Genomic DNA, 24,326 nt, shown 5'->3' on the forward strand with positions numbered 1-24,326 from the left:
CTTTCACCAGCTGCAAGTGAAGAATGTCTCGACCAGCTACATACGTCAAGAGGCTGACATTCTTTCTTAAATTAAAGCTCACTCGAATGGATGTAGAGCCTTGCCCAAAATACTCAATTAGATTATGGACAGAACTTTGACTGGGTCATTCTAACAAACAGCTTTTGATCTAAAATATTTTTGATTAGTGTCTTTCTGGCAGGTGAACCTCCTCTCTGCCATGTTTTCTTCCAGTATTGCTCTGTATTTCGCTCCATCTTTCTCTGCCCAGCTTCCCGATTCCAGTCGAGGAAAAAAAAAAAAAGGCCTCAACACAATATTATGCTGTCACCAGCATGTTGCATTGTGGGAATGTCTATTCAGGTTTTCTTCCACATTTACCATTTTGCATTTAGGGTAAAACGATTCCTGTTTGTCTCATCTGATCAGAACACTTTTACGTCTCACTGTAGAGGTGAATTCCTATGACCATGTCTTGGAAAGGTTTAAGTTATGCCATACTACTCCCATGTTTTTTTTGTTTGTTTTTTTTTTTTAAAGTAACAGACCGAACAGTGCTCCTTAAAATATTAAAAACCTGGGCCATGGTTTTCCAACCTAACCCTCAAAAAATGTCCACAGGTCTATATCTGACCAGTCAACTCTGTTCTTTGGTCATAAGCTTCTTTATTCACTGCTGTTCTCTAACAAACATCATAATACTAAAACAGGCAACCGTTTTCTGATTGTTGTATATGATTGGTGTTTGAAAAACACGTGACTTTTTCCTTCCACTTCAAAATTTGTTGTTGTAAGATGACAAAATGTGCAAAAGTGATGTGGTGTGATGATCACTGTCGCATCGAACACAACTGAACGCTTTCATTTTCACTCAAAAGATCATTACAATGTGTGTCCAGCAGAGGGAGTTGTTGAACATTACTTTTTTTTTGTTCACTTGGAGCAAGACGAACTTTGAACACATACTCAGTAATGAGCTTCTCTCTGTCCATCTTACTCAAAAGCAGTGGAATTTGAACATGCTGGTACACATTGCAACATAATTTAACACAACACATCAGTTCAGAACATTTGAGCATTTTTGCGTGAAAACCTGCACAAATAACTCAGTACAGCTACTGCAGTGTAACTGCTTTTGAGTATATGCAAGGGATCTACTGTTTCCTGTCTGTTCACCTGCACCCTGCTGAGTCCTTACTGTCTCCCCTTCCAGACACATGGAGCTGGGCGCCTCATCTGGTGAAACAACCGTCTGCTCTTGGCCAGTTAACACTGGCATCACAGCTTTCACGGCCCCTCTCAGCCCTTTTCAGCATTGTGGTGTACCAAAGCAGATTTACCTTCAATAACCATTTATTAAATCTCTATCCATTAGACTCTGAGGCCTCAAGAGCTGGCTGCATTAAGCCTGATTATGGGATGCCCGGCAGAGGAAAAGGGTCTATGTGTCAAGTGTGTCATCAAGTGATTTATATCCCTGGCTGGAATATCTGTCTTGTCAGTTGAGTGAAAGCTNCTTAGTGTAAATGACATGAAACCCACTGGGAATAAACATTGATGAAAACGAAAGCCATTACACACTGAAAAAGAACCTCATCAGAACATCTATATAAAGGTGAAACAAGCAACGCACGAGGAGCTGAGGATGACTTTATCACGTCCACACATGTTGAAGATAAAATATTAAAAGAACAGAAGGCATGAAATACTTTTTTTATGTTAACAATATATCAAAATCAAAAGTATAAATGGCCAAAAGCATCACATTGTGATAAATAGCTAATTTATTAAATCATTTATTTTTTATGTTAAAATTTAAATGTAAATAAAACAAATAGTTTTAATAAATGAATAATTAAATGCATTTTGCGTGATTTAAAAGTCTCAGCAATTAAGTATAAATATAAAAATCGACATGTAAAATTAATTCATTAAAAGTGTATTGTCTTATCTGTTAAAATTCATAAATAATTAGTTCAGAATTTAATTAGTGGACCCTAGGAATTGATTGGACAACCTGCACAACAGTTTTGCTTCAGACCAATTACAATGATAAGAACAGTGGTAATAATCCTGATTACGATGTTTGGGCTGACAGATCCATGATGTGTCTCAGCAAATAACCGCAAATTAATAAACCGTGGCATAATCATGTAAGCTATTTGTAAATTGATGTATTAAATATTTAAACAATTAGCTATGTATCTGTTCTTGTAAAACGTGATGATTTATTTACTTTTCAACTGTGGGCCTCCATCTATATGTGAAATGAAACATTTCAAAGGGCTAGAAGGCTGCTCTGTTTTGTTTTGTTATTGTGGTTGTTTCTAAGGAAGTTGTTTGATTTTGCTCTTGCTTTGTTAGAGTATGCAAAAACATGTCCACTGCATTACGTGCAACTTATGAGGAGATGTGACTGGGAAAAAAAAAAGGAACTCAGCATAAAATTTTCTTGTGAATTAAAAATGTGCTTTTTAGCATTTATACTCTCTTCTGCAGCATTGGAACACCAGACAGTGCATCTACATACAGAAAAGAATAAGAATATCATTTATTGTACTGCATCAAGTAGGTCTTTCAAGGAATTTGACCCTTTCTTCCTTGCAGAACAGTTTTAGTTGATTTAGTCATCATCGGTTTTGTGTTTCTGAGCATCAACTGCTTATCCAACAACATCTCAGTCTGAATTACCCTAATTGATTAGCTTAAATACATTTAGCTTAAGGTAGCAACTGATAGTCTGAGATTCTCCTTTAGGATGTACTTATAAATTCATGGCTCTCTATATTACAGCATTTCTAAAATGTTGTCTTAGTTTTGATCTCAGATACAACAGGACAGTTTTCAAAAAGTTCCAGTTTTGTCTCTTTCGTCCAAAGAATATCTCCAGGAAAGTCTTGATAATTGTTGAATTAAGAACACAGACCTTATCTGAGGCAAATTATGTATTTACTGGTCAGTCATTTACTGGTTCCAAGGTTTGGCAGAAACCAGGCAAAGGTAAGGCTTGTGAATCTGAACTCAGCAGTCCAAAATTTGATTTTCTTTTAACTTTGGTTATTTTTGTCTGGTGTTACAATCCACATTATAATCTAAAAACATTTAAGTTTCTTTTTTTTTTTTTAATTATCCAAAACAGAAGAAAAATCTGAAAAGAGTAAACACTGCATTGTTCCACTCCTGAACCGTTGTCTTTGTTGAAGCTCCATTATGACGTTTGCATTTTACAACTTTTAAGACGCATGACTAGCTTGCAGTTTAAAAATGTGGGAGAATAGGCTGTCCTTTCGGCGCCCCCTTTAAATACTCTACGGTGCAAAGAAAGTTCAAACGAAAAACAGGCAGGCTGAATTTCAAAACAAACGATTTCCACAGAGGTGTTCTTACATCACATGGCTGTTTTCATGGCTCCGACCAGTGTGTGCACTGGTGTCACTGGGTTCATAAGTGGGCGAGGCTCCACGCACACAACCCCCGCAGCTCGACGCATGAACCCGCTTGACCGCGGAGATGCTTCGGGTGCGTGAGTGGGGGGAGGCCAGAGTGGCTCCCTGGAAAAAAAAGAAAGGAAGAAAGAAAGAAAGAAAGAAAACTCGTCAATCCATCGCTCCTGCCTCGCCACAGTGACACCGATTATAGGGGACTGTTTATCCTCAAGTGACCCCGGCGCTGTAGCGAGAACATCCCGTTCCTTAGATATTAATAGTTCCCCTTGCGTCACCAAACTGTGGCGGTCCGCTCTGCTAGGCACGCAACGGAGCCGTAAACTGTGCCAACAACATGCCCCGCTCCAAAACAAACAGGTAGTCATCATTCTCCACCAGCTGTCTGCGGGTGTGGGCAGCCAGCGTGATTACCGCTTTTAAACTGTTGCACACGGTGTTATTAAGGAGTCTGTCCATGACAACAAGTCAATCAGGGAGCGCACTAAAATTTTAATAGAGAGCTGCTCGGATTTGCGCACATCAGCAACGCCATGATTTTTGGCTTCCCTGAAATCATGCATCCTGCACTTTTAGTCTGTGGCTTTTGCACAGCGTTGGAGATCTGAAAAGCTATATAGCCTACAATGCACAAGAAGCCATATGTTAAACCAGTCCCTCCACCCCCTAAAAAAAAGCTGAAGCAGGAGCTGAACGCAACGAGCCCGCTGCCTGCCTGGCCCGCATCGCTCCAGCCCCAGCCAGGGAGGGGAGGGAAGGGAAGGGAAGGGAGAGGTGGGAGGAGAGTTTCTGTTGCTATGTTCTCTGGGAGTCTCCCGTCTGCAGGATGCAAGCCCGGCCTGACTTTCTGGGCTGACATGGCAAGTTGAATATAGGTCACCATGCAGTGTGAAGCCACTGCAGCGACTTTCTTTTTTGATTTAATGCGGGAAATCTTTAGTTAGTTTACAGACATGTAAACAAAAAGCTCACAGGCTGAGACTGTGTCTCGGCCACAATGATCCATCTGTGCGTATCTTCCAGACCTAGTGTGGCTGCATGGTTTTTAGAGCAACAGTTGTCTTTGTTCTTGTAGTATTCTTTTCCCATCAGATTAGTACCAAGTAAAACGTCCCAAAGAAACACTAAAGCTAAGTAATGTGAAAATTGGGGGGGTAATAGCTCCTCACGTAAGATGTTACATAGGCTTTCTTTGACTATTAATAGCCATTGTTAGAACACTGTTCCCCTCAGATTTTAATGATTGTAAATAATCTTTCTCTATGGTCTCACCTTACAAAGCTACCTATAGGTACTATCCTGGAATATCATTTTAATAGAGCAAAACAGCCACCTTATTTTTATGGTAAGCCTTAAATGCCAGGATAGGACAGATGAACAAAATAAATGACAAAGATAAAAAAACAAGTATCTTTAGGCTCATCTTGTGAATACAAATAAATTTGCTGAGTCACACTGTGGGATAAAGTATAAAAACTAAGTGAAAAATATATTGTTTTGGATTGGGCTGTTTTCAACCAAAATCATCACTATGCTTTGATATCTCTTGGATGCTATGCTGTACTCTTTCTCTTAGATACATTTGGTCTCTGTCAACAATCACTCCCTGCAAGTGTTGAAATATGTATTTCAGCGCTGTGCAGTGAAGTGCAGTTTTGGGACAAATCTGCCAAAACTGCACTGCTTAACATTTTTTTTTTTGTGTGTGTGTAATGTATCTTAATTGTAATAGCTTGAGATACACTTATAATGCAATACATTTACAGTACCCAAATGTTAAATTCCCATGCTAGATTTAAGTCTGTTCTGGTTGCAGGGTAAAAATAAAAATCTATGGGAATTACAATTTTCTGCTATGCTTATTATTGTTATCAATACAAGCCAATAAAAACTCATTTTCTTCCATTTTGTGAGCTCAAACGTGTTCATAAATAGAAGTTGTATAACACTATTAGCTGCCACTGGTTTAAAGGATACAGACCATCACAGATTCTAATAAATAGTTTGCACCTGCAAACTTTCAGAATCTTTCGTGAGTGGTGCAACCATACTGGGCATAAAACTAAAGGCTGTGAAAACTAGTTTGCGAGTCTTGCAGTGACTGAACACATTCCAGAGAGCATGCAGCCTACATAGGATTTTTTTGTTTGTTTGTTTGTTTGTTTGTTTGTTTTTTAGTCATAATTTGTTTTATTCATTTCACACACCTATGGATAAAGATCCATTGGTCCAAATCCATATTTAACACGAGACACTGAATCGACAATAAATGACTGCAGACAGTTTGGTTTGGCTCATTGTGCTGGGCATTTCGCCTCAGCCCAGTTCAGTTCCTTACTGGTTCGTCTGCTGCCACTGCCTCAACAGATTACCCCTGTGGTATTTGCTTAGGCTCACCAATACCATCTGTGTTTCAGATCATGCAAGGCAGTTCTAATTACAGTCACTGCCAGGAGCCCACAGATAATGACGACGCTGCTATGATCAGCAGGATTACATAGGTGCCCGTCGACTTGCTTTTACTCGGGTCTGTGTGGTCTGCAACGCAGCCGAGACAATCAACGGAAAGCCTCTGCTGTCTGCAGCTTTCTTCAACAGGTGTTTGTTTTGCCCAGTTACCCAGTGGAGACAAGTTTCATAACGGTCGCATAAGTGGAATAATGAAGTCGTTTTATTACAGTGCCAGTCTGAAGTTTGCATATGCTTTCAATTAAAGCATTTGAACAATTTATTTTCCAGAATGAAATAGCATCACAAATGCAAATTATATAGACTTGCTATACATTTAAATTCTACATTTTTGTTTGTTTCCGATAGAAAAAGAAACAGAAATGCCGCAAACAATGGTAATACTATGTAAGGTAATATTAGTTTTGACAAAACTCTTTTGTTTTTTATCAACTTACATTACATTTTTAATAAAAAAAATTGTGTCAAAAAATATAAATAATCAGTAATCATATTCATATCAGTCCATATCTTGTTACAGATTATTAGTTGGAATTAGACCATTGACTAGGCCAAGTATTTATTTTAATCAAAACCGTTCCAGTGTAGCTCTGGCTGCATGTTTGGTCATTGTCCTGCTGGAAGGTGAGTTGATCTAAACTATTTACCTTTATCACATTTTCTTCCATGGTTTGCTCCTCCCCTCTTCTTTCCAGCAACTCTGATTAGATTTCCTGTCCTTGAAAAAAAAAAAGCGTCCGCATCATAAAACGTAGTGGTTGAGGATGATATTACTAAAATTACATTACAATAAGGTGTAAAATAAGGCTGCTGGTGGTAGCAGTGCATTACATAAATGAGTGACAAAATGGAGGAGAGCGACTATTCCCAACTTAATCAACTCCACCACATATCATTAATTAGATGGGTTTAACTTTGGGCAAAGCCAGATGTTCCAGCAGAATATGGATCCCAGAACACAGGAAACTAGTTTTGGAAAGGATGAATGGATTTTGAGCATGATATGTTAACTGAAACAAAAAAATCTGTATTTTCTCTTCTTTCTTATGCACTTCTTGTTACTGTGCACTATTTTATTTTATATTTGTATCATGTTCGAATAAAATTTCATTTCATTTCAAATTTCATTTCATAGGTTATGAGATAACTCTGTCCTCAAACCTATTGTTTGAGTAAAGCCAAATGCTTAAAACGGTGTTTCTGCAACAAAGTCATCTAATCCAAGTGAATTCTACCAATTCTGTATCTCTATCTGAAACTTGAAGTTGTAAAGTTGTAGATATTCAACCTTGCAAAAAAAAAAAAAATGAGTGTTTGAATTTGCTGAAATCATTTGAAAATTGAGTCTATCCAGTACAATCTGACAATAATGTGACCCAACTCCAGATGTTTTTCATTCTGTATGTTCACATGTGTTCATCACCAGAGTCCACATCCACTGCTTTGTCATAAAAACGGACCAATCAAAATGTCCGTACTTCTTTGAATCCCGGAATTCAGCATGAGTTGAAGTCGGAACAAAATACTCAGAGCTCATGGTTGTCTCACGCCACACACGGATGTTTATGTGTGACCCGGTAACAGAAACATTTTGGTGGACTACAAAAGCCACCACAGCATTAATAGCAGCTGGAGCACTGAAAACGTCGACTGGTTTTTGGGTTCATAATGCTCAGTAATCCTTTTCACACCAGCTCTTAAGCTGATGGGAAAATCAAACAAGCACAGCACCAATTATTGATTTTTACTTGTTTCATGGTGTTCTGACATTTATTTGCATCTGCTATACTGTGGTCACGCTCTGACGCAAAGACAATTTTACCATGTGGCTTCAGTTCCTGGTGCAGAAGTGATGATCAGCAGTTTTGGGCTTTTTGTTGGTCTAGCTGTCTGCTCCCATCCTCAATCTCCAGAGTGTTGCTGCAGACCAGATCAGATTATTCATCTTTTTTTTTTTTTTTTTTTTTCCTGTAAATCTCTGTGGTTCCATTAGAAGGTCAGGAAAAGTGTTTCGGAAATAAGGCTTTTAAGTTCAAATCCCACTTTGGGGTGTTTGGATGTTGGCCTGTGACCTGATTCTGGAAGTTTACGCAGCTGAGCGCAGGATTGAGGCAACTGTTCTGCTTCACTGCTCTCTGGGAAAGTACAGACTCAGTTCTCACAAACATGTAGACTTATGAAACTCTTATGATCAAAGGAAGGAGCTACTTTTCATTTCTGTTAGGGGCAGATTGCGAAATGAAGACAGCAGTTGGGGGAACTTCCTCCAGCTTGTTTTATGGCCCCAGTACAATATATGGATTCCCTGTTTAACCTTTGTGTGGGCCTCCACTCGGTCGATGCTGGAAATTCCTTACGCCAGCAGGGGAAAAAAATGGAATAGAGTTAAGTATGTTGGCTACATGATAAAGTATGAGATTCATAGAACCCATTTCTCCAGGGAAAAAGACTTTCCAGGAATATCCTTGCTATAGCGGTGTGTAATGAGCCAGTCTGTGAACACAAGCAGACAGAGCAGTCTGCAGAAGCCTGTGTGTTCATCTGGGAAACTGTCAGCCACATGGAGGCCTAGAGTCTATCACACCTCCTCCTTCCTACTTCCGTAAAATCCTGTTTGTGCTGACATGAGAGTACAGTTCAACCACTGCCAAATTAATGATTGCATTAGATTTTAGTCTCCCTGAACATGTTACTGAGCAATCGAATTCCAATCTCCTCTGCACGGCAGATTAAAAGAACTTTTTGTTACTTTTAATGAACAGCCATTAATTCAATGAAAAGTGTGAAATGAGAAACACACACAAGTTTTCCACTATAAAGGACTTTTTGGCACGCGAATGAACTTTACCGCTTTTAAAATTACATTTAGTGCAACTTAGTTTATTTATTTAAGGGTTTCCTTGATTTCTTAGTAACAGCCACAAATTATACCTAATGCTTTTATATGTGGATGCACTTTGGCAGTGTGGTCAGCACTGCTGTCTTGCAGCAAGAAGATCCTGGGTTTAAATACCAGTCTGAGCTGTTTCTGCATGGCGTTTGCGTCTTCTCCCTATGCATGTGTGGGTTCTCTCTGGGTTCGCCCCACAATCCAAAAGCAGAAGTGTTTGGTAAACTAGTTACTTGAAATTGCCCTTAGGCATGAGTGTGTGTGCGCGGTTGTTTATCATGTGTTTCGTGGTTTTACAGTGTGATGAACTAGTGATCTGTCCAGTGCGTACTCTACCTTTCGCTCCCTGCAACTCTTTTAGGATAAGCAGGTATACACAATGGATGGATGAATTTTCATACGTCTAATAGAAGGAAAAGCAAATGTAAAACTTTTTTTTTTTTTTTTTTTTTTGCCAGAGAAAGGAATAAGTCTGAAATGTAGACTGAAAAGCAGTTAAATAAGGTAAAGTTATTACCCTCCCATCAGCATGGGTGGATTTGCGATGAGTGTTTTATTATTCCTTTTAAACTTTTATTGTACAATGAAAATCTAAAATATGATACGTTGCAGCTATCTTGGGAGGATGGGGGGCAGAGGGGGGACAGAAGCAGTCACTCATTACGCATTGCACATGTAAAAGATAATTCAACAAAATTCTAAGGATATGCAAAGTTACCCTCTAATTTGGTTTTATTTTGGGTTCTGGGCACACGGCTTTTATCTTATTATGCTATATAGGTTATAATTACATGAGAAGACCTGAATACTTTCAGGGAACTCATGAAGAGCACATGTAGGGAACATGTCAGTACATGACCCAAATCTCTAAGCATCACTTCCTTCACCGAAGTTCCCGCCTTTTTCAGTTAAGACAGATAAAAAATGTCAGTAGTCTCAAAGGTCATCATCTATGTGATGCATTATTTTCCTCTGAATGTTTTGTGTACCTTATCTATATTCCCAACATTGCGCTCTGTATTATCAGATGAGCGTGTTTTCCTCCTGGGCAGCACGAGGGGACTGAACACACCTGAAGCACCAAAGTCTCCGGTGAGGGTGTTGTCTGTTTCCTTAGTAACCAGGACAAACATTGGCTGATCACCAGGTCAGAAACAAACAACTTTTGCTGATTTGTTCCTGCAGGTCAGTGTTGATCACCTTGATAAAAGCCAGAGTGCACACATACCTTTGTTTGGTGTGGTGAGCCCTCCACCTCCCCAAAAAACAGGTTTTTGTGGTACTGCTCTGTACTCTGTAATATTTGGGTTTCCTTGCTTGAGGCTGTACCAATAGACTTTTCACCAAAACAAAGAACAACTTCTACAACAAGGATCATCTCCCCTTCCTGAAACGAGTAATATTCCCTCTTGGAATCACATGTGGAAGCAGTTTAAAAAAAAAAAAAAACCTTTCCAGCTGCTGGCCTTATGCCATCTGGTTTAAATGATGAGATGAGTCAAGCACGTATTTACAAATCGTCAAATTAAACACGAGAAGGTAAACTGAGCCTCGCATTATAGGGAGCAAGCAGGGACACCGTTGTAAACGTCAAATGTGTAAATCCAGACCCAATTTTTCTGCGTGAGCATGCAAATTTCTTTTTTTTTTATGTGTTTAACCTTTGAAACAGTACAACTTTTGAGACAGCTGATCATAACAAGCAGGGGCCCGCACTGTGAACAAACTCACTCCTTCCCTTTGAACGCGGTGCCCTCTAGTGGCTCCAGTTGAGAATTGTCCTTGTCTCTAGTGTTTCTTTTCAGCTTGAAACAGGCAGCAGAACAGATGCAGAAGCAACTGATGAGAAATTTAAATTTGCAGAAGCATTAGAAAAGCATACATCTTAGAATAAATCTAAGAAAATGTGGAATTGTAATGCTGAATTATCGAATCTCACTGAATCGGTTCACACAGTGCCAGTTCTTGCATGAATAGTCTCATGGGTGAGCCTCTTTTTGGTTTTCAAGAATAAAGGTTTCAGATATAAAAACTAAAAAATAAAAATAAAATTAAAAAAAACTGTTTTTACAACTCTAATTGCTATGGTAAATTATTCAGGAATTAGAAGATATCCAAGCCATTTGTTGCTTGATAGAGTGGAACCAATCAATAACTAAAGACTGAAGTAGCACAAAAACATCAGAAATAGTTACAAGACAAAAGAATTTGGAAAAAGAGCAAATAATCGAAGGATTAGTCTAGTCTGAATGTTGCAATAAGCAGGACGCGATACAGGGTGCATCTGCTAATAATTAATATGAGGCAGGCGTATCATCCATTAACATAAAGCTAGGTAAGAGGTTAAGGGTTAACAGAAAACAAATTCTTGTGGATAAACTTTCTATTTTTTTACATTTGGTAGGAGGTTTCTTCAGTGCTAAATTTATGTCAGTTTTGTGTTGCTTAAAAAAGTTTTAATATTAAGTTTTTGACTCTAACTTATTAACTTTATGAAGTATCAGTTTACTGACTATGGGTTTTGTGATCATCAAAGTCAACTGTTAGGCAACAGAAGAACTCAAACCACAGACAATTTGATTCAAGGAAAAGCAAAACCTTTGTAACTGATTCCATCAATATTTAAGTCAATGGTGGCAGTTTATACAGCAACGAAATGCAGTCATGAAAATTTTTATTCATGCCATTTATTTCACATAACCACAAAATGCCAGGCTAAATGCAAAAGTTCACTTCTGTTTAACAAACTTTGTTTATGTGTTTACAGGAGTGGCCTGCATCATCCCCAGTTATATTTATGTTGCCACATGTTTCAGTGAATGTTCCTCCCCCCCTGTGTGTCCCACTCTTCACTGGGGCTAACTAATCTCCTCCACTGACCTATGCAAAGCCACTGACAGATAATAAAGCTCATCTGTGCCTGCTTACAAGGAGAAATTGCGCATTATCCATTATGAGACGCATTCAGCGGGACTCTCTCCGATGCGTTCGACACACCAAAACAAGGAAGTCATCTGCCAGTGGTTTGCATGCAGTGATTGTGATCATTACCAAAGGGGATCTGACTACAGCAGGTAGAGTTGTTTCTCATGGCTCAAAGTGATTGACAGTTAACCGTCTCCTGTTTGTTTTTAAATACTGCACACCTCTTCTTCAGGATAGCTGTTGATAGCTATCATAACATTGTAAAGCTCAGATTGTCATTTTATTTTTACTTCAATGGTATTATATGGCAAGCCAGTGCAAAAATATTGCATAATTGTAAAGTGGAAGGAAAATAAGACATTGTTGTTACGAATAAAACAAATTGAAAGAGTGGCATATGCATTTGTATTCAGTCCCTCTTTAGTTTACACTTTGTAGAACCATCTTTCACCAGCTGCAAGTGAAGAATGTCTCGACCAGCTACATACGTCAAGAGGCTGACATTCTTTCTTAAATTAAAGCTCACTCGAATGGATGTAGAGCCTTGCCCAAAATACTCAATTAGATTATGGACAGAACTTTGACTGGGTCATTCTAACAAACAGCTTTTGATCTAAAATATTTTTGATTAGTGTCTTTCTGGCAGGTGAACCTCCTCTCTGCCATGTTTTCTTCCAGTATTGCTCTGTATTTCGCTCCATCTTTCTCTGCCCAGCTTCCCGATTCCAGTCGAGGAAAAAAAAAAAAAGGCCTCAACACAATATTATGCTGTCACCAGCATGTTGCATTGTGGGAATGTCTATTCAGGTTTTCTTCCACATTTACCATTTTGCATTTAGGGTAAAACGATTCCTGTTTGTCTCATCTGATCAGAACACTTTTACGTCTCACTGTAGAGGTGAATTCCTATGACCATGTCTTGGAAAGGTTTAAGTTATGCCATACTACTCCCATGTTTTTTTTGTTTGTTTTTTTTTTTTAAAGTAACAGACCGAACAGTGCTCCTTAAAATATTAAAAACCTGGGCCATGGTTTTCCAACCTAACCCTCAAAAAATGTCCACAGGTCTATATCTGACCAGTCAACTCTGTTCTTTGGTCATAAGCTTCTTTATTCACTGCTGTTCTCTAACAAACATCATAATACTAAAACAGGCAACCGTTTTCTGATTGTTGTATATGATTGGTGTTTGAAAAACACGTGACTTTTTCCTTCCACTTCAAAATTTGTTGTTGTAAGATGACAAAATGTGCAAAAGTGATGTGGTGTGATGATCACTGTCGCATCGAACACAACTGAACGCTTTCATTTTCACTCAAAAGATCATTACAATGTGTGTCCAGCAGAGGGAGTTGTTGAACATTACTTTTTTTTTGTTCACTTGGAGCAAGACGAACTTTGAACACATACTCAGTAATGAGCTTCTCTCTGTCCATCTTACTCAAAAGCAGTGGAATTTGAACATGCTGGTACACATTGCAACATAATTTAACACAACACATCAGTTCAGAACATTTGAGCATTTTTGCGTGAAAACCTGCACAAATAACTCAGTACAGCTACTGCAGTGTAACTGCTTTTGAGTATATGCAAGGGATCTACTGTTTCCTGTCTGTTCACCTGCACCCTGCTGAGTCCTTACTGTCTCCCCTTCCAGACACATGGAGCTGGGCGCCTCATCTGGTGAAACAACCGTCTGCTCTCGGCCAGTTAACACTGGCATCACAGCTTTCACGGCCCCTCTCAGCCCTTTTCAGCATTGTGGTGTACCAAAGCAGATTTACCTTCAATAACCATTTATTAAATCTCTATCCATTAGACTCTGAGGCCTCAAGAGCTGGCTGCATTAAGCCTGATTATGGGATGCCCGGCAGAGGAAAAGGGTCTATGTGTCAAGTGTGTCATCAAGTGATTTATATCCCTGGCTGGAATATCTGTCTTGTCAGTTGAGTGAAAGCTGCAGAGAGGGGAGAGAAGCACTCAGACCTGCACTGATGGAGAATCGTAGGCCTAATTATTTCAAAGTTTGAATTTAGAGGAGACAGTCATGCCTCAGCTTTGTGGCTGAAGCTCATTGAGGATCCCTTTTCTGTGCTAAAGCATTCAAGATGGACACTAAGGGCCAGGCTGGCACTTTTAAAAGATCCTCCCTCAAACGCAGCACATCTGGCTCACAAAAGGTAAGAGGAAGCCTGCAGAAAACAGGTTATTTTCAGTGTTTTTAAAGTTGTCATCTGGAATTGACGTCGCCTGGTTTTAGTAACCTGCAGTCATTTGGAAAATTACTTTTACCTCTTGAACTTTTTCACATATTTTCATGCTACAGTCAAAAGTTTATCTTATTAGGATTCCATGCAATAGACAAAAACACAGAAGCTAAAAAATTGTAAAGTGCTAATCAACTCTGACCACATTTCATGTTTCTCCTGAAAACATTAATCAGTCAAATTTCATTTGTATAGCACATTTCAGCAACAAAGCATTTCAAAGTGCTTTAGATCATAAAAATACAAACACACAGTCAACAACATTACATTTTGCACATCAGATGTAATGTCTCCCTACAGCATGATGTTGCCACCGCCACGTTTGGATCGTGTGTTCAAGGTAACATTCAGTGTTAGTTTTCCTCAAAAAAACAGAATTTTCCATGTAGTCTAAAGAAAGGAACTTGTTCTTATGCATTTTCAGATAATAGGTTGAACAGTGTTCCATTAAATGCTCAAAGCTTGGGATACTGATTTCCAATCCAATCTTGCTTAAAAAAAAATCCCTCAGAGATTTCTCCCTGACTTGCCTGCTGTGTTCCTACTTCTCTATGATTCTGTTTGTTCACTAATGTTCTCTAACAAACCTCAGAGGGCTTCACAAAACAGATGTATTTACACTGAGATCATGTCGCACATATTTACTCAATTTATTAACCAGGCGACAGCTGAATGGAAGTTTGTTGTTTTGGGTTTCATATGAGATTTTTTGAATAAATAGGGCTGAATTTAAAAAAAAAAGGCAGACTGCAGCACAAAACACTGGAATCCAGATATGATCACACTTGTTATCACACCAAGAAAACAAAAATAAAAAAACCTTGAGTCTTTCACAGAAATGCAGGTTTGTTCAGGTTACATGGGCAGAAGTATGGCTATAAGGTCAGTATTTTCATCCAAAACCATCTAAAGTCACCATTAAGTGGTGTTTAAAACTGAGCATCTAGTTTCCCCTGAACACAACTTTAATCCTTTAAAATGGTCTGTCTGTGGAGTCATGACAGATTGCAGACTCTTTCTAAACTCTGCTTTCATGTGATTAATATGCTTCAGTTCACATCATTGAAAGCATCTAGCTTGTATATTTTTCATGGACTAACAGAGAGCAAATCAACAAATAAGCCCCCTTTTTTTTTTTTACTGATTTTGTGGAAGAACACAGTCGTGCCAGAATGCCACAAAGACCCCTCGTGGTTTAGAACTATGGTTCATTTCAAGCTTTTTGGATCATTCAGTCAATGTCGAAAAGTTAAACATTAAAGGGTAGATGTGATTATTAGACATTAATGAGAACATACTATGATAAACTATGCTCTTTTTGTGAATATTTTAGCAACCTTTAAATGTTCTGGTGCAACCAAATTAGAATACATTCCTCAAACTTTTTATATGAGGTTTTTGCACTGGGCAAACTTAAACTATGCTCCAAAGTGAACAGTTCTGTGATATTAATAGTATCAAAACTCAACAAAGTACCACGTTCAACGTTTTTTTCTGGTCACATATAATAGTTTGGTTGCTTTCATTGTAGATTTAATTTTCTATTCCAAAATAATCGTAGTTTATGGTGCTTCGCGGTATGGACCACAAATTATTTTTCATCCTTGTCATTTAGAAATTAGGTTTAAAAAAAGTCACAAATTAAAACAATGAGGGCAGATGTCGTGCTTGTTGGGAGCATTAGCCACAGGTTCTGCATCACCAAGCACATTCATCTAAGCGTGCTCAGACTATATTACCCTGTTGCCATTAATGAAATTAGGAAAGCGTTCATCTCTATTCATCCTATTCTGAGAAAAAGGTTCAGCTTGCAGTATGAAAGAAAGAAAGAAGTACATCCACAAAGCCTCTAGCCTGACGGTCGGCGAAATTGTGAGATAAATTTTCATGAACAAATTAATCGCTTCCATTGTTCAAATACACAAGGGCAGGACAGTCAGTGGAAATTTGATTAACAAACCCAGTGATTTTCAGCCTCATATGACTGTGTGTGATGTAAGAGTCAGGCTCAGGTCAGGTGAGGGCCGAAGAGAGTTAAAAAGCTTAAGGGCTCAAATCCTGAGAATGAGGTTTCACTGTTTCAGGCCGAGGCACAGCAGGCTCTTTGTGTGAAGAAAGCTCATGAAAATTAAAACAATCTTTAAAAGTGGCAGCATTACAGAAAGGTTCCTTAATGCTAAACAAAAGCAATATGGTTGTTGTACTCAACTTTTATAAACTAAAATTATTTTGTTCTAATGAAAAACAATAATAAAAAAAAGGAACTTTTAGATGAAATTTGAAGGTTTGCAATAGGATTAAACAATTCAACTAATCATTAAATGAAAATCAGATTACATTATCTGGAGCACATGACAAATTTGGATGACCTAATAAAGCACGCAGAAAAATACTGATATAAACTCAAGATTCATTGAATAGAAATAAGCATTTTCAGCCTAGTCAAACTTTATATATACAGGTGTAAAATGCATTACATTTATGTATATTGTGGGAAACTACTTGTATGTTGTCACACAAACATGCCCCTGTGTTATTTATCTGAAAGCTGAATGAATGCTGAAGAGGAAGTTAAACTGATGTTCCATCACACACACTTTAACTGCAATGGTGTTGCACATCCATAGCTTCTCGAAATATCTAGACATCATATCCTTCAGGAAAGGAGACAGGTTTTGTGTTCCAGAGGTTAAAGTGTTTTGGCGGGGAAAGTGTAAAAGAACCTTGAAAACAAAAGTAAATACCTGGTGAAGATGTTGGCTGCAGCTGGTAAAAGTCTCATTAGTAACAGTGAACTAATCACATGGGCTAACAAGAAGAAGAAGATTACGGTCTATGGATGGACTAAGGAACAAAAGAGAAAATGTCTAGAGAAACAACTCTAGGGCATAATGATCCTCTTTACATTTGCTGGAAAAAAATTGGAAGGTTGTAAATCTGAGAACAGCATATGTAGTGAGGAGCAAACAGGTGGCAGCATCATGCCATGTTGTGGTGGTCTTTTAATTGAGGTCTATGGTACACTTCACAAAATAATAGTGCCATAGAAAGGATATTATGTAGAGATACTGTAGAAACAGGAGCCAGGAAGTAAAAACTTGGCCCCGAGTTAATTTTACCAATGGACAATGACCATAACCATGCAATCAAATTAGCTACAAAGTGATTCAAAGACAACAAAGGGAATGTTTTTGAAGTGTTCATTGCAAAGTCCTGATCTCTGTTACAGAAGATTTCTAGACAGGTCTGAAAAGTGTGTGTGTGACTCTATTCCACCAATTTTGCCAGAAGGAATGAGAGGAAACCCCAGAAACCTACTGAAAGAAGCTTAAGGAAGGAAACCCAGAACATTTAACTCAAGTTACACAGTTTAAGAGAAAATTCAAAGAAAATGTATTAAAGCTTCAGAATTTGGAGAATGTCTATCTCTGCAAGATTGGACTGAAAAATGTCCAGTCTTGAGTTTTTAACACAATTTCGTCAAAGAATATAATATACTGGATATTTTCAACAAATTACAGTTTTATAAATTATCTTTGTCATGAATGACATTAGAAAAGGACTAGTTATAAATATTCTTCAAAATAGGAAAGAAAGGAGAACAGAGTATTTTGTGTTGACAAGCTGTAAGTTTAACAAGTAGTAGCTAGCAGCAGATCTAAAAATAAACTTTCATGTAAAAAATGTAATTTCACTGCTTAAATTAGTTTTTTTTTTTTTTTTTATCTATCTTTACTCCAAAAATACAAACCACTATATAGTTTATCTGAGATTGGCTGTAATTCTCCTAAATGTTTACATAAAAGCAAAATAACAACTGAAAACTGTTGTGCATCCTCCCCCCCTTACATTCCATATTTTCACCATTTTCCACTTAAAAGCTTTTTTCATAGGTCATAAATACGCCTTTATCAACACATCAGTACTTTCAGATTGCGTACTTAGAGAATATCTCAAAATTCAGTTATTTTCTGTTTTTATGATTTCATTTATTTCTGCCTTTCTATCTTTGGTGGAAAAACAGCAGCTCTAAAACATGTCTTATGACTCCTCTGACTCTTGGGGATAATCAGTGACATGTCGGACTCGTGACGCCTAAATGGATTTTCAGACTCTGGAGGACAATGAGTTCATTTACAAGCAGGGCCGTCTAAAATCAGCCTGCCTCACAGCGAGAACCAATTTGCCAAACCGAAGTTTCAAAATCGGAGAAATGTAAAAATCATTACAAAAATCTTCTACCCTTAAGTCAATCCTTGTAAAAGAAAGCTTTTTATGTGTCCAGCACATTTATTACAACTGTGTTTTATTTGTGCCACAGCTCATTAAGCTCTAACCCCATTGCCAATCAAAGCTGAGCAATTAGTTTTTTATCTTACACTTCAGTGGGATCCCGATAGCAACTTGAAATGAATCAGTACAACTTGTTCAAATGGCTTTTAGGGGTTCAATGGTGCAATTGTAGCTTCACTGAAACAAATTTGCTGCTAAGCTGTGGGTCAGGAGACCAACACCATGTGATTTCAATAAAAAAAAAAAGAAGAAGAGAATGGATGGCATGCTGCCTATGTGGCCTGTATGTGTTTGAAAATGTACAGAAAATCTACAATTTGTAAGTGAGTGAGGAAAAAAAGTTATGGAGAAACATGTGAGGGCTATTAATGGGGTCAGGGGTCACAGTTTCAAGAGAACAAAATAATTATCCGTACAACCTATAAAACTCTAGTTTTATAGTTTTTAATATTCATCTCTTTCAACAAACATGAACTTACCATGTTCAACTTGCACAACTTTCCTTATGTTTTAGGCAAATATCTTCCCAGAAAAGCGTGCGCTCCAGAATGAATGTTGGGTTTTGTTTCGACGCTAGCGTTAAGTCTCGACTACTTGCTTGGTGTGACACAATCTGTTCCTGCGACGTCTAAATTCTCCAGGGTCTTTGCTGGCTAAGTGCTAAAGGCAAGCTCCTAACGAGGGCAGCAGTTTTGCTGGCCGACTGGATTCTGGCTTTAGTTTCTGTGGTTAATGAGTTTAAATAAGCTGAAATAAATGCGTCATTACTCGCCAAATATCCCCTTCTGAAAATGCGCTTTACTTTTGCTGTGCTGAAATGAACAACGGCTTGAACTTGAGCAGGACAAAAAACAGGTGAACTCTGTGGATGTTGGGGCTCTCTCACGCTGTATTTTCTATCGTCAGCTCGGTCGGGCTCGAACTGCTCTCTTTAGCCATAAAAGGGGCTCGTATGAGAGTGTTGACAGAATACATTTAATGCAGGATTGCTCGAGGTTTTTAACCTCATTTCACCTTCTTTTGCCATGGTTTAAAGCACATTCTTTGTAACACAAAGTGAACAGGATAATTAAAAAGCCTGATTGTTTTTATAACAAGTTAACAATCAGAAAAGGCTGGTGTGGATCTGTGTTTAGTCGGCCATGTTCTGTTTGTAAAAGAACAAGGCGACCAGTGGTTGTAAGTTGAGTAAATGTGACCAAACTCAAGGGGTGTGAATAGATTTGCTTTTTTTTTTTTTTTTCACTTGTCTCCATAAAAATGTGGTGTGTGGAAATAGAGATTAACTGCAATTAGCATTGACTGACCTTGCCCCCGTCTGGAAACCAGTCATTCTTTAACAAGGTGTCCCACAAAAGTATGTCTGCATCCAATTCTCCCAATTATGCAAATGAAGTTGAAATCAAGAGAGTTTTGGGGGGAGTGAGGGAAGGGCTGGTAATGAGGGGGGGTTGAAGATTTTCAGATGAAAACTTGAAGAGTCTCTGACCAACTAGTTTAGGCGTTCTGTGCCGTCTTCCCCAGACACATGCACAAGATCATCCACAGCAGTGCAGGGGGAAAACAAAGAAATGAGGTTTAAACAAATTGGGAGATTAGGGGCTGGTTATCAAAGTAGATTTATTGTGCCTTGTTTCAAGCCAAGGATGAAAATACCCCGTGGGCATGCAGAAGGGGGTCATGGGACTCCCAAAAGGATTACCTTGAACTGGAGTCATGGGACTTGGGCGAACAAAGACCTTGCTCACATGCTCATCATATTAGGCTGCCCTCATAAAGTGAAGAAGTTTCATGTCCAGTGGGATTCAATGGGAGAGCTTGGCAGGGTATGCAGCACGAGAGGAAGGCTCAACCAAAGGAGCAGCAGACTTCTCTTCACATCTCAAACCCTAACGTGTTGTAGTACCGGAGAGGGGGACTGTAAGGCTACAACAGAGGGCTGCATGTAAGTGTATTTACAAACCTAATTTATAACAATATTTCAGAAATAGTAGACTGGGAGGTAATTTGCTCTGCAGACCCTGAAGAGTGAATTCAGACGAGTTAAATATGAGCGGGCAGCACAGCAGGAGCTCTGGTTGTTTAATGACGCATGATAAGACTGCAAGCCAAGGCGATTCAGAGGGAGAGAAAAATAAGATGGAAAAGGCAACAGTAAAATACAACGGGTTGCTGATAAGCAGGCGGAATACCTTTTGTTTCAATGACAAAAATAAAACTAATAAAACATTATGTTTCCACTGGTTTAGAAGATCTAAACAAAGTGTGGGAAGAATTAAACTAAAAGGCTCAACCTTTTAAATGTTTAATACATGTGAGTTTGAGGTGAGAGCGGTTTGTGTCTGCAGAACTTGTGACAAGTCACAAGACACCAGCAGAGTTTGTGCATGGCCTCTAATTCATTCTCATGCGACTCAGTTGGAGATGCTTTCACATAATTTAATACCTTCTGTTCTGCCTGAATTTTTATTTCTAATTGATTGGAAGGTATGGCAGCAGATTATTCAGCAGATTTGACTGGAATGCAACTGTTATAAAAAGCTCTTGGGAAGGGGGCTGGGAGGGTTGAAGAAAGATGGAAAGAAAACATGCATCGTGTTCTGGGAAACTTTGATCCACCCTGGAGAACAAGAAATGTGTGGGATACTTCTTTTTTAACTTGTATCAAGTTCTCACTCTGCAACACTCTGCGCTATTAAAAGAAAACGGACTGGTTTTCTTCTAAGCTGGAGCCACTGGACCGAAATCCACCACTAACTATATTCACTCTATTTCAGGCTGAAATATTTTCTCCTGTCAGTGATTTATGCGTTCTTTGCACATTTCAAACTATCAGCATCTTTTAGCCAGGGATTACAACTAAGAGGATTTGGAAAGTGCAACTTAAATTCAGACAGATCGCTGAGGCTGATCTCCTGGGGAAGCAATGATAAAGCTCGTAATGCTCACTTAGGTTCTGTCACGTTTTGTCTTCGCAGGCACAGAAAGCTTGGATTGAGAGGACATTCCTGAAAAGGGAATGTGTTCACATATTTCCCAGCAAGGACCCAACCAGGTAAGAAAAAAATAATAATAATAAAAAATAATTATGTGACAAGTCAGATTTTCAACAAGGATTTGCAATTATTTACAAATGTTTAGATCAGTAATTCTTAAATTTGGTGTCATGGAAAAGGAAGAGTGTGGCATTATAATTCTTCACATAAATTCAATGATATCAAACAATGTTTATGCTGTAAAAAAACAGTTCTTAAGAATGAATACAATCAAAATTATTGGCTGTTGATCTTGTTCAGAAGAGTTGAATAGAATAAAATAAGAAATCTTGTCCATTGTAAGTTTGTTGGTCAGAAGCTGATATGTAATAAAAGACATTCATAAAAGACAATGAACCTTAACCCTCACCTGTAATAATAATAAGGAATTCATATTTATCTAATTCTACATACTTCTATTTTTTTGTTAGAAATATGTTCTCTGTATTGTTTTTCTAAATTATTTAGTGCTCATTAAGCTCAAAGTACCGTTATTGGAGATTTTACAAACTTACTTATTGCCTGGTGTGCTGCTGACGAGCAGTGCACATTTTTCAAAGAAAATGAAAAAAGACACGTTCAGGAAAAGCCCCTTTTAAACAGGTGATTTCTCTCACAAGTCTTTGAGGGGAAAAAAAGTCAAAGCATTTCTTAATTCACAAGGAATGCATCTGTTGCAGATGTGCCTGTGGTCAGCTGGTGACGCAACACGTGGCCATCCCTCCTGGTGCCAATTCCATAGCAGAGGCGACCCCACTGGTGCAAATCGAGACACCGAATGATAAGTGGAGTGTGGTGAAGCACACCAGGACCTACCCTACAGACTCTTATGGGATCATTGAGTTTCAGGGAGGAGGATTCATCAACAAGGCAATGGTGAGTGAGTTGAGATTTTCCCCATTTGTCACGCAGCTTAAAGCAAACACAACCGGCTGAAATGATTTTCTTCCACAGTACATTCGAGTCTCTTATGACACCAAGCCTGACAACCTCCTGCATCTGATGGTGAAGGACTGGCAGCTGGAGCTGCCCACGCTGCTCATTTCGGTGCATGGGGGTCTCCAGAACTTTGATCTCCAACCCAAACTCAAGCAAGTGTTTGGCAAAGGCCTGATAAAAGCAGCCGTCACCACTGGAGCTTGGATCTTCACGGGCGGAGTGAACACAGGTTATTCTAATGCTTTTACTGTTTGCTAAATAAATACCAGATTGCGACATTAGAAGATTACCTTGACTCTAAAATGTCATTGCATAACATCTCTGCTGCAATTTCCTGAGGGAAGAGGTTTATCAAGCACACTGTCACAGATTTAAGCTCTATAATTAGAACCATTGCTTGGAAATTTAGCACAAATTGCAATTTGTGTGGATTTCGCCAAAGTATGTCCCATGACGAAGCTCCGTGAGGTTTCTGGAAAAAGATTTTATTCATTGCAATCTGTTTTGCTAATCTTACTTTAGGCGTGATCCGTCACGTTGGGGATGCCTTAAAGGACCATTCATCCAAGTCGCGAGGGAAGGTGTGTGCAATAGGGATTGCTCCTTGGGGCATCTTGGAGAACAAAGAGGATCTCATTGGAAAAGATGTAAGAGCAGAATTTCTTTCTTTGTTTCTTTGATAGCTCTGTTTGACATTTTTCTCTCCGTTGCTTTTCTAGGTGACCAGACCCTATCAATCGATGGCAAACCCACTGAGTAAGCTGGCAGTGCTCAACAGCAGCCATTCTCATTTCATCCTCACCGACAACGGAACCTGTGGGAAGTATGGCTCTGAGGTCAAACTCCGTCGACTGTTGGAGAAGCACATCTCCTTGCAGAAGATCAACACTCGTAAGCAGGGATGGATTCAGGAGATCGTGGGCCTCTTGGCCAGAGATTATGTACATGTCCCAGTGGTGCATCCAAATTATCTTAGATTGGTAGTTAACTATTATTTTTTAATGTCTTTAGCCTTTGTTCACATAAAAAGAAATTCTAAACACCTGTGTTCTGTCTAGAAATGTCATTCATGCAAAAACATTGACCTAGAATATTGTAACTTTACAAATCCTGAATGTAACACTGTTAATAAAATACACAGAGATAAAAGAAGAGGGCGTGGTGCATACATCAACGCTCTGTTGTCACAGCTGGTTTGCTTGGGGATGAGTTTGAGGATTTAGATAAAAACCCAACAGACTGACAGAGGTCACACAAATGTGGGCTTATGTGCAGAACTTGCGAGTGTGAGCGAGGTTCTTAAAGGACAAGTTGTTGGAGAGCTCCCCTGTGACCCGTGGGCTTCCCTTTGTCATCCTATGCCTGGAACTTCAATAAGGCAGGGACAGCAAAGGGATGCTCAGCTGTCACCACTGACTTCACTCCCTTCTTCCTCCATCACATGAAATTCTGTTTCTTTTTCTTTAGTGTCCGAGTTGACTAGTTGGACAAACTCTTTGTCTTCATGTGTTCCAGGTTTGGGTCAGGGTGTTCCTCTTGTGTGCTTGATAGTGGAGGGAGGTCCCAATGTCATTTCCATCACCTTAGAGAGCCTAAGGGATGAGCCTCCCATCCCCGTGGTGGTCTGCGATGGCAGCGGCCGCGCCTCAGACATCATATCCTTCGCACACAAGTTCTCAGAGGATGGAGGGTGAGGTCTCAGATAATTCGTCTCTCGCAACGCCTTGGTGGTATTCTCGGGTCAAAGAAGTTTTAAATATGATTTATCAATCCTCTCCTGAAGCCTGGTTAACGATGATGTCCGAGACCAGCTCTTAGTCACAATCCAGAAGACGTTTAATTATAGCAAAAGCCAGTCTCAGCAGATCCTGCTCATGGTAATGGAGTGCATGAAAAAAAGGGAGTTGGTGAGTAACAGCGAAGGTATTATTCATGTTTGAAATCATCTTTCATGTGGGAATGTTGTGTGTTTGTCACATAATAAACATTTCTGAAATCATCCAGTGTCCATTGTCATTCATGTATCCATCTCACTCATCTGTGTATATCTCCATTAACAGTGTGA

General features: G+C 38.9%; 1 protein-coding gene across 3 annotated transcripts; it reads left to right on the top strand.

Moving 5' to 3' along the window:
• Positions 1–11,740: 11,740 nt before the first annotated feature.
• LOC103141232 (transient receptor potential cation channel subfamily M member 1-like) lies at positions 11,741–24,260 on the top strand. Of its 3 annotated transcripts, none has more exons than XM_007556778.2 (9): positions 11,741–11,876; positions 13,828–13,907; positions 21,266–21,342; positions 22,003–22,198; positions 22,277–22,490; positions 22,784–22,908; positions 22,981–23,152; positions 23,777–23,951; positions 24,045–24,260. In XM_007556778.2, the coding sequence occupies exons 1-9, from the start codon at positions 11,756–11,758 to the stop codon at positions 24,199–24,201; spliced, it is 1,317 nt and encodes a 438-aa protein (XP_007556840.2). In that variant the 5' UTR covers positions 11,741–11,755; the 3' UTR covers positions 24,202–24,260. The 3 variants fall into 3 exon arrangements, with proteins under 3 accessions (XP_007556840.2, XP_007556841.2, XP_016529236.1); XM_016673750.1 differs by lacking the exon at positions 11,741–11,876 and adding an exon at positions 13,707–13,731; XM_007556779.2 differs by having other exon boundaries at positions 23,777–24,138.
• The last annotated feature ends 66 nt before the right edge of the window (positions 24,261–24,326 follow it).

The sequence above is a fragment of the Poecilia formosa genome, unplaced genomic scaffold (genome assembly GCF_000485575.1).
Source record: "Poecilia formosa unplaced genomic scaffold, Poecilia_formosa-5.1.2 Scaffold81, whole genome shotgun sequence".
NCBI classification, from domain to species: Eukaryota; Metazoa; Chordata; class Actinopteri; order Cyprinodontiformes; family Poeciliidae; genus Poecilia; species Poecilia formosa.

Bases quoted from the DNA above. Each gene is read 5' to 3' on its own strand.
- LOC103141232 (XM_007556778.2), top strand. From the start codon at position 11,756: ATGAGACGCATTCAGCGGGACTCTCTCCGATGCGTTCGACACACCAAA. The intron at 22,909-22,980 runs GTAAGAGCAGAA...TTGCTTTTCTAG, and splicing joins AGGATCTCATTGGAAAAGAT to GTGACCAGACCCTATCAATC. The intron at 23,153-23,776 runs GTAAGCAGGGAT...CATGTGTTCCAG, and splicing joins CTTGCAGAAGATCAACACTC to GTTTGGGTCAGGGTGTTCCT.